Raw genomic sequence first — 15,321 nt, 5'->3', positions numbered from 1 at the left:
CAAAGCTCCCCCTCCCAAAATTCATCGTGGGTGCATGAGGCTCTTGGCCTTGACCTAAGGTGTTATTTGTTTTGTAGGTGCAATTTTGTCCAAAAAGAAGAAGGCGAGAATTTGCATCCACAAATTGATGCTTTCATTGAGAGTTTGATTCACACACTCGAAAAAGACTCTCGCATTCAAAGTTTCTCGTTTCTCGTTCACTCGTAAATTTTTCATACTTTTTTATTCCTAGAATTTTTTAATTCTTTGAATAGAGGTGAGGAAAAAAATAGAATGATGGGAAATTTGAAAACCATGACGAACGAAACTTCCTACGTTCAAAGATCCAAATCAAATGATGGAGGACAAGACATAGCCCTACCAGGACAATCCACGAGGCTCAAAGAGATGGCAAAATGATCAACTTTGCCACCACAGAGCACCACCACCATGGTAGCCACAGGGACCACCATGGTAGTGAGGAGTACGCCAACTCCATAGCAACAAGCCCATGGTAAGAAGCGAGGCAATGACAAGCCTAGGCCCACACCACTTTGCAGCAACAAACCTAGGCGCTAGAAGCAGCCCACGCCTCGTTTACTTGATGCACAACCCAATCTGCAGCCCACGTTGTAAGGCAGTCGTGCTAGGCCTAACACAAACAGGCCCACGCCATTACCTCAGCAACGCAAGCCCAAACAGTTAAGGCAGGAGAATTAGCTTAGAGCTCGTAGGCCCAAGGCCAGCGCAGTCTCGAGCAGAGCCCAAGCCCAGCACCCACACGCATAACACGCGGGGCAATCCACACTAACTGCCCTGCTCTACCTGCACCGATGATCCCATCCTGCTCCCATGGTCCAATCCGAGGCCCAACCCACTCTCGTGGCCTTTCAAGCAGCCCAAATTGGTCCAAGATTTCTTCAACCATCTCGGCTTCAAATTTCTAGGCCTATGATTGAACCAGGGGCATTTTCACCGCATTTCTTCGCAAATTTGACATCCCAGCTTAAATCTCGCGCCTAGGAGTCCATTACACTTCCACTACTCAAGGAGATGTATTTTGTCCAAGTTCTTATAACTCGAATGCTGAACAACACTTGTCTCGACAAGTCATAAAGTTGACAAGCGTCCTCGCACATCAGACAACCTTAGTGAATCATCTCTTATAGCGTACCAAAATGCAACGTGCCCTAGACGAGGTTTCTCAAAGTAGGACAAGGGCAGACGATAAACCTCTCTAGCAGTGTCCCAATAAGCAGCCACTTGACCAGTCACGAACTCAGCGTTCTGACGGAGTACACTCTGACTAGGCCCCTGAGATAGCGTATACTCTTGTTTTAGCGTGCGGAGGAGCATGCACTCTCAGTTAGGCCCACAGATGAACATACACTCATGATTGGGGCCATACTTCGATAATCAACATAAGCAACCTTCCAGGCGACGTGTTCATTTGCGGCAAGGCCCGCAAATAGCATCCTCCACCTCACATTGGAGTAGGCAGCACAACGGACGAAAAGAAGCAATCACTCAATCCTGTTCAAGTTTAACCAGCAGCTTGCGAGTTACCCTGCTCATCTGCTAGAAACATACCATATGCAACTACGACATAAACGAGCTGAACATATGGAAGAGCATCCTAGACCAGCAGGTCATGACTGGGGGTAGTCGAGAGCTCCACTACCCCCAACAAAGGTAAATTCAGGAAGAAGTAGAAAGGCTCCCGACCGAGTGATTGCGCGATTTCCAATGCAACGAAGCTATTGACAAGGCGCTTTGATGAAACATAACTAACATAAGCGGGTCATCTTTCAATGACAAGATCAAGCAGATGAGATTATCCCGCATAGATTGTCGAATTTTGACAAAGATCGAGCAGCTCAGCTTAATGGCGTACTTGTGGTAAACGAGTACTAGAATGACACACCAGCCTAACTACCGAGAACCGGGGGCAGACCTTGTTCACAACACTTCAGACGATTCAATACTGAAGCATCACATCACATGCCTAGTGGTCTAATTCCTTTTGTTGTGCATAACCTGGCCCAAGCCAGCCCCAGCTATGCTTTCAAAGTACTGTTTACCTGTTCCACAACTTTCGGCAGCCATTGATCTATCATCATGGCTCATAACTGTGCCAATCTTGCACTATGACTCCTAGCCATGCCGATCTTACCCTGTGGCTTGCACCAACCAAGCCTCAAAAGGGCACATGACGAAACGACTAATAATGGCCCAATAATTCTGGTAGTAGCTCACTGCGCTTGCACCCTTACGCAAGTTCCAGTGCGAGAGGGTAAACTAATTGCTCTCCAGTGCGATAGGGTAAACCAATTCCCCGACACCCATATGGGTAAACTTTCAAGTGTGAGAGGTTAAACTAATTGCTCTCTAGTGCGAGAGGGTAAACCAATTTCCCGACACCTATATGGGTAAGCTCTCTAGTGCGAGAGGGTAAACTAATTGCTCTCCAGTGCCGGAGGGTAAACCACTTCTTCGACACCCATATGGGTAAGCTCTCCAGTGCAAGAGGGTAAACTAATTGCTCTCTAGTGCAAGAGGGTAAACTAATTCTCCGACACCCATATGGGTAAGCTCTCCAATGCGAGAAGGCCACATAACTCAAAAGATCGAATGCTTGAAGACCAACTAAGCAGCAAATAATCAGGGGGCAACAACCACTTTGCACTCAACAATTCGCTCAGCTGACACTTCATCTTCAGCAGCTTCATCCTTGATTGCTCCATCTACAACAGCTGAGAAATCAAACTCAAGCATGTTTCCTCATTTTTGGCAAGCAACCTAAACCTTAGCCTATGCTGAGCCAATCATTGGCTTCAGTCAAGCTGAGCAGCATAAGTAGTGGGCCCTGCCACACCACCTCCTTGGCCAATGCCAAGCTGACTCCTGGCCCTTGCTAGCCATCGTGCCGCATCATCCCGACGGCTGTTCCTTGGTAGCACTACCCAAGAAGAAGACAAGGAGAATTAAGTTTTTCATACACCAGTGCGGCATGGAAAAGACAAATAAATCAATGGAAGACAGTTATTTGCACGGGAAAGCAAAGAAGAATGCTAGGGGAAGGGGAACAAATATCTCTAGTTTTTTCTCTTTCTTGTAAGGACAAATAATTGCCCTCCGAAGTTGATTTAATCCCTTACTTAAGGTAGGCTTATATAGGCTTTGGAGGCAATTTATTTCCCTTTCCTAGAAGAATCTAATTCCAAGTCCAAGTAAGAATTTGCATCAAAGCTGAAGATCTCTACACCTGCTACCCTATCCTATGAATAGCCCAGCAGGTATAGAGACATTTATAGAGCCAATTATAATCAAGAAAAATATGGAGGCAACACGTGGATTTTTGGGTAAAAAGACAAGATTACCCTCGAGGCACATCGGGATTTCTACGCGTAAGCAGTGGGCAATCATCCCTGTCACATCCCGGCCCGGGGCGGAACACTTCCCAGGCCCGCTTCACCACCGTAACACGATATTGTCCGCTTTGGGCTTACCATTCCTTCACGGTTTTGTTTTTGGGAACTCACGAGCAACTTCCCAGTGGGTCACCCATCATGGGATTGCTCTGACCCCCTTCTCGCTTAACTTCGGAGTTCCCATAGAACCCGAAGCCAGTGAGCTCCCAAAAGGCCTCGTGCTAGGTAGAGATGGGAATATACATATAAGGATCACTCCCCTGGGCGATGTGGGATGTCACAATCCACCCCCCTTAGGGGCCCGACGTCCTCGTCGGCACATACGCGACCAGGGTTAGGCTCTGATACCAAATGTCACATCTCGGCCCGGGACGGAACACTTCCCGGGCCCGCTCCACCACCGTAACACGATATTGTCCGCTTTGGGCTTACCATTCCCTCACGGTTTTGTTTTTGGGAACTCACGAGCAACTTCCCAGTGGGTCACCCATCATGGGATTGCTCTGGCCCCCTTTTCGCTTAACTTCGGAGTTCCCATGGAACCCGAAGCCAGTGAGCTCCCAAAAGGCCTCGTGCTAGGTAGAGATGAGAATATACATATAAGGATCACTCCCCTGGGCGATGTGGGATGTCACAATCCCTCAATCAAGTCAAAAGTGCCCAAATAGGTATTTATTTATAACCTATTTCATCCATCCCTCGTCATATCTTCTTCACAAGGTAACCCCTAAATCATTCCTTTTTATTATATTAATTAGCTAATTAATTGATTAATTATTTTGCTAATTAAACACAAATCATGAACTTCACCCGCAAAACCATCTAAGTGGCTGGTCCATCTCCTCCCAAGGTGGCCGACCACACCCCTATATAAACACCCTCATTTTCTCCAAAACTCAATTCCAACTCCCTTACAAAATTCTCTAAATTCTCCAAACATTTTTCCCTCAAAATTCTAACTTTGGCATCGAAGGTTCTTCGGCCAAAGCCCTCCCCCCCCCCCCCCCAAAATCATCGTGGGTGCGTGAGGCGCTTGGCGTTGACCTAAGGTGTTATTTGTTTTGTAGGTGCAATTTTGTCCAAGAAGGAGTCCAGAAAAACCCTCCAAATTCACACTACTCTCACTTGAATTACCTCCGCATGAATGGTAAGTTCACGGAGGCCGTCACCATTCTTGACTCCATTGCCAAAAGTGGGTTGAAGGTAACTTCCACTACTTACATGAATTTACTTCAATCTTGCATTGACACCAATTATATTCAATTGGGTCAGAAGATCTATGAGCGTATTGATGTAGTTGAGGAATTGAACTCGTTTGTTGAGACAAAGTTGGTGAGCATGTATGCGAAATGCGGGTTTTTGGATGATGCGCCTAAGGTGTTCTACGCAATGCTTGAGAGAAATTTGTACTCTTGGTTGATCATGATTGGTGAGACCAAAGGTGGTGGAGCTTTTTTACTCAATGATGAGAGATGGCGTTTTGTACTATGGGGTGAAAAAAATGGCTTCTGGTGTGAGTAGTGTGAAGTGGATACAAAAGTATTGGCGTGGGTGGTAGTCCACACTAACGTGAAAAAAATTGAGGTGAAAAAAATTGGCGGGAAAGAACTGGGGTGGAAGAAGAAACAGGAGAAGAAGCAGAATTGAACGGGGAAGAAAGAGAAGATTCCTAGTATACCACAATCATCCTTTAATTCCAGCTTTGTTTTTTTAATTATTGGTTTATTAAATGTTTTTAATTTAAATTAAATTATGATTAATTTAAATGATGTAACTCTCAAATGTATATAAATGTACTATAAAAATATGGTAATAATGGCATTACTGAAACAAGTAGGGAGAAAAATCTGTCCTATAAGTTCAAAGGCTTTTCCGAGTATGGAAGATTCGAAACAAAAGGCCCGATTGCGCATCCTTACAAACAAAACTTATAAAATAAACTCCCACCAACAGGAAGCATCGTCTTCCTCATCCCTCTCCCACTTTCACATTCTCAATTCTATCTCTCTCTCTCTCTCTCTCTCTCTCTCTCTCTCTCCCCCCTTCTTCTCCTATTTAATTTCATTAATTTTATTCATTTATTTTCCTCCAAATCCCTATTCCCAGGATGGCCGGAGGTCCCCATCCCAAGGGCCCACCACTCCACAAGCCATCTTCTTCCTCCGCCCCCAGCCGCAAATCGCGCTGGGAATCCTCCGCCAACGCCGCCGCCCCCACCGCCAACCCCAGCAACACCACCATCACCAACAACAAAAACCCACCCGATCCCAAATCCTCCAAGACCAAAACCGGCCCATCCCCAAAACCCAGCCCCGCCCATCCCAAGCACCCGCCTGGCCCCTCTCCCGGAACCGCTCCATTCCCTTTCTCCGACCCGGCTGCTTTCGGCCCACCACCTCCCCCGGTATACGATTTCCACATGCTCGAGCGCCGGACTTTTGTTCTTGCCGATGGTAGTGTTCGATCATACTTCGCTCTCCCACCCGATTATCAAGACTTCCCCCCGCCCGTGAACCCGCCTGGTCGGTTCATGCCATTTGGTCCCGATGGATCGGGCGGGCCGGGTCCGGATTACTGGAATTCGCTCGGGCTCGACGGGCGTGGGCCTGCAGAAGGTCCCGCTAAGAGGAAGTACAGCGGAGAAAAGGAGCAGAGGGATAAGGCAGAAGAATTGGCAATGCGTCGGCAGCAACTTATGCAGTATGGTAATCCAAATGGGTTTTCAGGGGGTCCCGGAGGAGGTCGGGCAACGAGTAGTCCCTTTCGGCGGGAAGTGGGCGGCGATGAGGGGAGGGCTAACAAATACATGAGGGTTGGTGGTGGTGGTGGAGGTCATGAGAGTGTGGGGTTTAGGCAAGGCGGTGGTGGCGGAGGTGAGAATGTGGGTCTGAAGCATCTTCAAGTTGATCAGACTGCGTTGAAGAAGGCGTTTCTTAACTTTGTGAAGCTGATTCATGAGAACACGCAGCAGAGGAAGACTTACTTGGAGGATGGGAAGCAAGGCCGTCTGCATTGTCTTGCTTGTGTCAGGTCTTGTGCAAATTAATTGCTTTAACTATATTCTGTTCTTCGATTATGTTCGTTATTAGTATTGGTATTCTTTCGTTGAGTTGGGTATCGTTAGTTTATACTTGGGACACGAACTATTCTAGCTGTTAACCTTTTTCATTTTTGTTCTTCCCTTTGCCATAAGAAGCCATCAGTATTCAACTAGCAGTATTTATGCGTTATTGTTATCGAATGGGAGCAAGAAACCTTTTTGGAGCTTTAGGAAACTTTTCGTTCATAAGTTTTCGGCGCTTACAATGCATTCAATTTGAAGGAGTATAGTGAGTTCAAATACGGTCTAGTTAGACTTAAGAGCGAGAATTTGTCTTAAGAGATGTAAGTTGTATATACATATAGAGTTCGTTTTCAAATGCAAGTAGGGGTTATTGATTATGGTGTTTTTGTTGTTGTTCTTGGCACTCTGTATTTGGTATTAGCAATTTGGTGAAGTTGAAGGATAGCCATGTTGACTTCTCATAAATGTTTTTTTTACTCTGCTTTTGCGCGAAATTATCTTCTTCTAGGATATAGTACCTCCCACCTAATGTTTAAGACATGCTTGCACGAGGATATGCGCTTTGTGCTATGTGCTGTGGTAGGCTTCAAGGAAAAGTCATTTCACATTTGGTGGATAATGAAGACTGGTTATATCCTTGAAAGCGAGAATTGTATTCCCTTTTGTAATTACAAGGGTTGCACTTGTTTTGTACAAGACTATAGGTTTCTGAAATCTTGCGTATTGCTTTAGTCGCTAAGCAACAGCTTGTTGCATGGTGCTTCTGTTTATAGTGTATCTTCAAGGAGGTTTTTTCATGTCTTGGTATTTTAGCCCCTATATGGAACTGAAAGTTAGTTGTAGAATCTATTCTATCATCTCTGAACTTTACCGACCTAACTTTTTTGATACTGATGGTCTGAGTTGTTTGATAAGCTAGACAATTCTTTGAGGTCTGCAATTCTATATATCAACTATCAAGTGAAAATTGTAGCAAAGTGTGCTTATTTGGCTTTGAAGGCTGCAAGGCCATGTCAAAGAGTTCAATGGATGTAATGTCAACAGGTTAGAAGCTTTAATGCGTTTCTGATGTGAATTTCTAGTTCATTGGTTATCATTAGTGATAATTATAAGTTAAGACTTGTGTGCGTACCAATGTTTTAAAAGGCTTGCCTCAGGGTGCACCTAGGCATCCTCTGAGGCTGGGTGTGAGGGTTGCCGCCTCTGTTTTGAGGGAGTGGGCGGAAGGCTTCGACGGAGCCGCCTAGGCGGCGGAAGGCGTCACGGGAACCGCCTAGGAGTGCCTTATGGGCTTTTTTTTTTTTTTTTTTCTCAAACTCCCAAACCCAAATTTTGGGTTGGGTTTTAACTGCCTCATACCTCTTCCTTGCTCTATCGTCTCTCTGCCTTTCTTTCTTATTTTTATTTTTTTATATAATGGATGTGTGTTCTGTCTACGTGCATTGTTATATGTGTGCTCATTGTGCTTTTCATCCTCTATTATATATATATTTATAATATATGTGTGTGCTCAGGGTAATTATTGATTAATAATCTTCTTCTTTTTTAATATAATATATGTGTACACTCAATGTATGTATTAAAAAATTTAGGTCCCATGAGGCTTTGCCTCATGCCTAGGCCGGGCTATCCCTCGGACGCCTCGCCCACGCCTCACGCTTTTAATACATTGGTGCGTACACACATATGATGTTTCTTTTCTATGTAAATTCGTATAGAGTTGGTAAGTATATTGTTGTGTGGGCATCTGATGGTGACCTGATGCAAGCCATTCAATGCAAAGTCAAAAAGTTTGTTTGATATCCTTTAAAATGATAAGTAGGTTTGTGAGAATATTAGGAAGTTGCTTGCATATGTGAAAAATTCATGAATGATTCGTAGGAACACTATATATTTGTCATTACTGTGCTGTGGGCATTGTGAATGTTTGCTTAGGATTAGGAAGAGTCTTAGTACTTTAGGCTTTTCCCAGATTTCTTTTAGAGATCTATGCTCCAACGAAGTTTGGAGTATCATTGGGTCCTTTAATTGCTGCATAAGGGGATGTATATTTTCTATTTATAGATTAAATAGTCGCCAACAGAGAGGAGAGAACGAGTGGCTCCCAAAGTTCGTTTTCTTTGCATGTTATGCTTTTTGTAGATTTCCCTTTAGAAATCTAGACTCCGACGGTGTTTGGAGAATCATCAGTCCTTTACTTATTGTTTAAGAATGACTTGTTATTTATGTATGACCTTACTATCAGTATATGCCCATATTATCTTATCATCGTTTATAGTGAAGGTGGTTGCTGAGTATTCCTAAAGGTTTGGACATATTTGGCTGTGATGATTTGTAGGTTTTAGGACTATTAGTTGGATGGTAGCTCAAGCGACCTGGTTGGTTTAGCCTAAAGCTGATTGAGATGAGCTTTTGTTTTGGTGTTACCGACTTTGTCAGCTCAGGCTAAGATTTAGATGGGCTGAGCTGGCTCTTATTTGACTCGGGCAAGTCTCAGTCCATCCCAGCTTAGATCCCTGATTATTCAGTGTAACTGAATGGAAGTAGGGTGTGTCCATTTGATTTGATCCATGCTCTGTTCCCATAAGAGCGTTGGTTGTGTTTTGTGCAGTTGTTTTAGATTGTTACGAGTGCTGCCTAACTTGTTGCAAAATGGGCACTAGCTCATTCTTTATGAGCTGTTGAAATCTAGAGGCTGAATTTGTTCGATTGGATCTTTGTTTTGGTGTTTTGGAATCATTCGAATCCAATTTGTTCCTTGTGAGAAGATGACAATATGTATACAAGGAAGCTAATGCACATGTGCAAGTTTGTTACTTAGCAGGATTTCGGTAGTTAATAAGAGCTTATACTTTGAATTGTATTCATGGTGCATCAGTGTACAAACTGGTATGCTTGCTATTTCAGGATGAATCCATATGCTAATATCCGATACTATCTTCTTCTTTTTTCCTCTGGTCTCAGATGATGCAGAGTAATACCTAGGATATTATCATTTGGTGTCCTATTTGTTATGGAATTAAGATTATTCTGCATCATTACTGAGGAGGAATGGGTAACCTTGTTCCTATAATATTTAGTTTCCTACATTATCAGGCCTCTAAGTACTGGTAACTGTTTTGCCTGCAAGTATATATTTGCTTGCTCATTTTGAGAAGAACTTGTTGCTTTTTAATTACCTTGTATTGTGAGGAATGTGAGGCTGTATTACAATTGCTACTTAATACTTGTTTGTGACGTGGTTTACTAGATGTCACTTGGTTCCATATTCTGTTCTTGTTTGCTCAGCTTTTGTTCTTTTGTTGGGTAGTGGATATAGTTGAATGGCATTGGTTACGCAGCATACACCATAACTTCCCTTTCAAACTTCATGCTTTCTATCCTGTCATTGGCAGAAATAAATATGGAAATGTGCAAGGCATGGATCATGTAGAAAATGCTTTTGAGCTTATTTTATTGATAAGGATTCCATATGCATACATCTCCTTTCTGTTTCCCCACTCTAAAGAATCAGAGACCTCTCGACATTCTGTTACTAACTGGTTCAGATTGGTTGATGCCCTTGTTGACATCCAAGTTCTATCTTGAAAGTAAGTTGTAAAGGACTTTGTTGGGTGACATCTTTTTTACTATTTTCTTCTTTACAAATGTTTTTGTCCCATTTCAATAAGTTGGGTTTTCTTGCGGTTAGCTTTGCATTCATGTGGTTGGACTTATATTCAGTGGTATGTTTCTTGTGTGAACCGTACAAGAACCTCTTCTAATTGATTCTCTTCAAGTACTACTACCTCTATCTTTTTTGTTCTGTATAATTTTTAAACCTAGACCACATGCTATTACATCACATGGATTATTCCACATGATTCATTTACTAGAACACAAGGACTTTCTTTGTGTATGAGTCAAACAGACAATTTTGTAGGTTGAAATAATATGAATGCAAGGACTTAAACTATTACTTTGCATTGGTTGAATTTTATACCAGTTAATGGTGTGTGTGGCTCAGTTGACCTAGTCTGTTTGATAGAGTTTACTGTAGCCTAAGTTTTGTGCAAGGTTAGAGGCCAATTTTGCTTACATAAGGATTACATGAGAATTTAAAGTTGCTATTTTGATGTTGATGTCGATATTTGTTGTTTTCTTTTCCCCCCTCTGAAATTTTTGCATTAGTAGTGGAAATTAAATGCCACTGGCGTGCTAGAGAATCTAGTTTTCATTAGTTACAATAGGTGCATTTTTCGGCTTCTTATGTGCAGTAATTACTCCTTTGTTATATAGTGCTACAGTTCCCCGTCTAATTATATTGTTATCTATCAGCCTTGTGTTTACAAATTTATTGTGTATACTCAAGCTTACCAAATTATCCTTTTTCGTTATAAATTATTTACCTTGTGTCAAGGTCTTACATTAAGTGAAAATACCTAAGTATTATCATCTGATGGAACTAAGAAAATGAATGTTTATATATCGTGATATAATTATATCAGCTCACTAGGATATCCTTGGTAAATGCATCTTCTTCGTTGCCCTGTTGAGTTTGAAGTTGTAGGGTCGTAATGCTATCTAAGAGGTAAACCTGAAATATATTGTTCAATTCCCTTGATATGCATTATTTCAGGTCCTCTAAAGATTTTCCGGATATGCATAGTCTCATCATGCACAGTTACAACTCTGATAGTGCTGACATGCGTGTGGATCACTTGGGGTTACACAAGGCTTTGTGTGTTCTAATGGGGTGGGACTACTTGAAGCCCCCGGATAACTCAAAAGCGTATCAGTTTCTTTCTGCTGAAGCAGCAGCAGCAAATGTGGATGATCTGATTATGTGGCCACCTGTGGTGATAATTCATAATACAGTTACAGGAAAGAGTAAAGATGGCCGCATGGAGGGTTTGGGCAATAAAGCAATGGATAGTAATATTAGAGGTATAGTACTCCTTCATAGTTCATATTTGCTAATTCTTTATGCTTTTTCTATCAGAATGTTCATTGGAGAGGTTGGTCCCAGGTCAAGTACGTGCTCTGCGTGTCCTATTTTAGCTGTGAGCCCTTCCTTTGAATCTGTAAATGCATATAGTAGATTTGGAAGCCAATTTAATAGATTGAACATCTATATTGGATGGAGTGAACAACCTTTCTTAGATACAGCATACAGCGGGTGTATTTCATAGAATATTACTGCTAGGTTGCCCTCCTCCTGGGTAGTTAAGTTAAATAGTTTGGCATAGAATACCAATGTTTACAAAAAGCTTAAGCCATAGTATCTTGCAATGATATTCAAAGGGTTTACGGGGAGGTGAGATGAAAAGAAAAGCCACAGTCATGCTAGTACCTCTAGTTTTACCGTCACCCTTTACAGTTGATTTGATTGAGTGTGGAAGGGGAGGATCTAGCTGGTTCATGTGAATTAGTATTAGTGCCTCCCTTCATAATAGATATATTTATCTGGAACTTTTTTTTTATCATACTGGAATGGCTTTATATCGAGCTTAGTGGCATATATAGAATGCATTTGCAACTGTAGTTTGCAGGGATTATATGATGTGGAGATTAGTCGTTCCATATAATCTTCTTTTATGTGCGATAGTTGTGTTCTCCATGTGGCAATTGAAGTATGGTTGAGATGAGCATCTCATAAACGGAGCCTAATGCAGGGTTCCTAGTTTATGGACTTTATTATTATTGCATTGCTTTCTGATCACCTGGGAGGAGTTTTGATTGGATGAATGTCATTCTTTATTTTAAAATGGTTCTACCTATGGTTTGTTCTCTTGTTTGGGATGGTAGGCACCATGTACTCTTTTTGTTGTTGATGTCTAAGTCAAGTCATGATCATCCTTTTTCAATCTGCTGCGACACCCTGCCTTCTCCTGGATCAGTTTGACATTGTTAATCATTTTCTTACTTTTACTTTGGACCGAAAAATTCCTAATTTTCGTGATCTAGTGACTTTGGACATGCAATAACTAACCTCTGGGATCCAGTTCAGTCAAAATTTAATTAATTTATCTCAGTTGAGCCAGACTGTTGTACTAACTTTTAATCGTTTCATTTTCTTTACAGCCCTTCCTGTTCGATTTGATTTATTCATTTTAAATTTTGTGTGGTGAATGAAATAATCTTATGCATAAGCTTGGCTTTTCCTCATACCTGTACAACCGCTCGTAGTGTTGGTTAAGAATGAGGGAATCTGGTTAGGATTACCAGTGTTTCTTATCCACTATTTTGCTAGATTTGCTTGAGAGGTCTTAGCTAGTTTTGCTAGATGGTGGATTTCTTATCCACCATTTTTATTTTGTGTTTTTGTTTTAATAAATTGTCATCGTTTCTTCCCAAAAAAAAAAAAAAAAAAAAAAATTACCAGGATCTTGGGGCTTCCAATGTTAAAGATCATCAAGCACAAAGAATTCTAAAGGCTAAGTAGCTAGTTGTAGTTTGCTAATGTCTTGGTTGCATCTGAATTACAACTCTTTCAATTTGAATTATTTTTCTACTGTCTGCTGACTGTCACAAGTTTTCATGCCTCACCTAAACCTGTAACCTAATTGAAAACCATTGTTTTTAAGTGGTTTGGACCTGTTATCACATCTTTTGTCCCTCATTATTGGCAAATTTTGTCATCCTACATGATAAACTTCAGATCCTTCAAGTCCATGTACTAGAACGTTAAGCTAGTTCAGCCAAAAGTGGCAAATTGGATAAACCTCTTACTGAACTGAGACAACCAAGAAGGGGCACTGTTTGGCATAACGAGCAATGTTCTCTCAGATCTCCCATAATATAAGATTTCGGTTTGTACATGTGCTTAGCTTTTTTATTTCAAGTTCAACATGACGCCAGTTGTATAATTAGGATGGTGACCTTAGCCTTGGTTGGAGAGTTCCTTGTTGCGTGCTGCATTATACTAGGAATTTCAGGTGATACGTTGGGATTTGGAACCCAGTCAAGGAAAGTATGGGTGAAAAAGCAGGTGTTGCCGTTAACATATGATACTAACTTTTTTCTTGTTTGGTTATTGATAGTTTATCCTCGTTTTACTGGATCTTTTATGCTTATGCATGTTACAATTGATATTTGCAGTCTGTCATATTGTAATTACTTTGGTATATAAGCGTTTGAGACTCTACGCTTCTCTTTTATATATGTTTGGTAACTTCAGTTCATTGAGTCACACTTCCATATGGTATATTAGCCTTGAACCATGTTGGAGCATTTTGACATTGGTCTGGTGGTCATCGAACGGATAGGGCCATAGGGGGTTCTTTATGTCACTTTGGATTTTGTATTCTGAAGCTGTGTCTTCTATGGCTGTTGGCAGCCATTATCATGACATTTCACGTGGATTGATTATGGAGATTCCATTCTTACCTTTGATAATTGTAAGGGCTTCAATGTATTTATAACAAAAGTAGATCCTTTTGACAAGTTACATTTTTTCTCATGGAATTTCTTGCAAACAGATCTTGGATTTGGAAGTGGGAAGTCGAAATCCTTGTACGGTAGAGATGGTCATTTAGGTATGACTCTGGTTAAGTTTTCCGGTGACGAAGCAGGCCTTAAGGACGCCATTCGAATGGCAGAGTTCTTTGAGAAGGAAAATCATGGACGCAGGGGCTGGGCTCGTGTACAGCCCCCAATGCTCGGCAGTAAGGATGATGAAATGAATTCAAACCTTGTGAAGTTTGACGAAAAGACGCGGGAGAAGAAGAGGATCCTATATGCCTATCTCGGAACTGCTTATGATCTTGACAAAGTGGATTTTGACACAAGAAAGAAGGTCGTGATTGAAAGCCTTCGGGAACACAAATCATCCAAGTAGATTCCTGATCGCATTCAAGGTATTGTAGTTTGCTTCAATACATGTGCCATTTATTCACTTGAAGACCATATGATCCTCCTCATGGCCTTTTCTTTTCCTTTTTCGGGTTCAGGCATCTCATGGCGTCGTAGGTGATGGAAGCAGGTGTGTGCAATGCTAATATATGGGCAGCATTCTCTAATGTCGCAAGGCATGAAGACTGTCTGAATGCCCGCCCGATCATTCTTGGACGGAGTTTTTGCCGCTACAGGTTTGCTGTATGGGGACATAAAAGAAGAGAATTCAGTGTAGCAAAAGGATTTAGAGTGTTGTGCTTGTATGGTTTCTGGACTGAACAAATTGTATGACAGACAGAGAGTCACAGCAAGCAAATGATTGTTAACTAACTTTTTTGGGTGAATAGTAATTGTCTTATTACTAAGTTGTCGTTGAGTCTCTTTTTTTTAACTTGTTTGGTTGTTAATGGCAAAGATGTTGGTTGAATTATTGCTCAGAACATTTGCCATGGACTTCACCGTCACGTGCTCAATGCACGCTTTTACAAGTTAATCACGTGACACGTGACGCACAAGGGTTGCAGTGAACGCGTCACGGGGAAGTTCTCGTTACCGCTACTCAAGCTTGAGAACTTTTTTTCATTTGGGTGAAACACGGCCTGATACACAAATATTTAGAGTTGGTTTGGTATTACTGTGTTTTGAAAAAAAAATTGCTTTTATCAGTTGTGAAATAAAGCAGCAAAATGTTTGATAAATCTTTTTGTAAAAATGCTTTTGAAAAGAAAAAAAAAAGCAGTATTATAGTGTTTGATAAACTTTTATGTAAAACAGATGTGAATAAAAGTTGGTTTTTTAAAGCTGGGTTTTGCAGCTTTGTGTTTTTGGCTTTTTTGTCATCTAAAATTGTGAAAAAATGCTGAAGCTGAATGTTTACCAAACATAACCAAATATAAAAATGCTCCCAGCTTCTTTTGATAACTAATTTTTTCAGAATCATCTTTGTACCAAACTAGAGGTTAGTGTTATAAT

At 41.5% G+C, this 15,321-nt stretch overlaps 2 protein-coding genes across 2 annotated transcripts; both read left to right on the top strand.

The window, feature by feature from the left end:
* The first annotated feature begins 395 nt into the window (after positions 1-395).
* Positions 396-4,931, top strand: LOC125477293 (pentatricopeptide repeat-containing protein At1g19720-like). The gene is made up of 2 exons (XM_048584248.1): positions 396-493; positions 4,478-4,931. Exons 1-2 carry the CDS (start codon positions 396-398, stop codon positions 4,929-4,931), a joined length of 552 nt encoding a protein of 183 aa, XP_048440205.1.
* Positions 4,932-5,483: 552 nt separating this feature from the next.
* Positions 5,484-14,714, top strand: LOC103959257. Its single transcript, XM_009371610.2, has 4 exons — positions 5,484-6,440; positions 11,093-11,400; positions 13,935-14,312; positions 14,406-14,714. The coding sequence occupies exons 1-3, from the start codon at positions 5,518-5,520 to the stop codon at positions 14,291-14,293; spliced, it is 1,590 nt and encodes a 529-aa protein (XP_009369885.2). The 5' UTR covers positions 5,484-5,517; the 3' UTR covers positions 14,294-14,312; positions 14,406-14,714.
* The last annotated feature ends 607 nt before the right edge of the window (positions 14,715-15,321 follow it).

Source organism: the organism of the source record quoted next, unplaced genomic scaffold (assembly GCF_019419815.1).
Source record: "Pyrus x bretschneideri cultivar Hongxiangsu unplaced genomic scaffold, Pyrus_bretschneideri_v1 Contig21, whole genome shotgun sequence".
In the NCBI taxonomy this organism is placed as follows: domain Eukaryota; kingdom Viridiplantae; phylum Streptophyta; class Magnoliopsida; order Rosales; family Rosaceae; genus Pyrus; species Pyrus x bretschneideri.
Note: the sequence above shows the minus strand (reverse complement) of the source record. Positions and strands in the feature narration are given on the sequence as shown.

What these genes read in the sequence shown, in the direction of transcription:
- LOC125477293 (XM_048584248.1), top strand. Translation starts at nt 396, where the DNA reads ATGATCAACTTTGCCACCACAGAGCACCACCACCATGGTAGCCACAGG. An exon ending in TCCATAGCAACAAGCCCATG is followed by an intron (nt 494 to 4,477) that starts GTAAGAAGCGAG and finishes TTTGTTTTGTAG; the next exon opens with GTGCAATTTTGTCCAAGAAG.
- LOC103959257 (XM_009371610.2), top strand. Translation starts at nt 5,518, where the DNA reads ATGGCCGGAGGTCCCCATCCCAAGGGCCCACCACTCCACAAGCCATCT. An exon ending in CATTGTCTTGCTTGTGTCAG is followed by an intron (nt 6,441 to 11,092) that starts GTCTTGTGCAAA and finishes GCATTATTTCAG; the next exon opens with GTCCTCTAAAGATTTTCCGG. An exon ending in AATGGATAGTAATATTAGAG is followed by an intron (nt 11,401 to 13,934) that starts GTATAGTACTCC and finishes TCTTGCAAACAG; the next exon opens with ATCTTGGATTTGGAAGTGGG.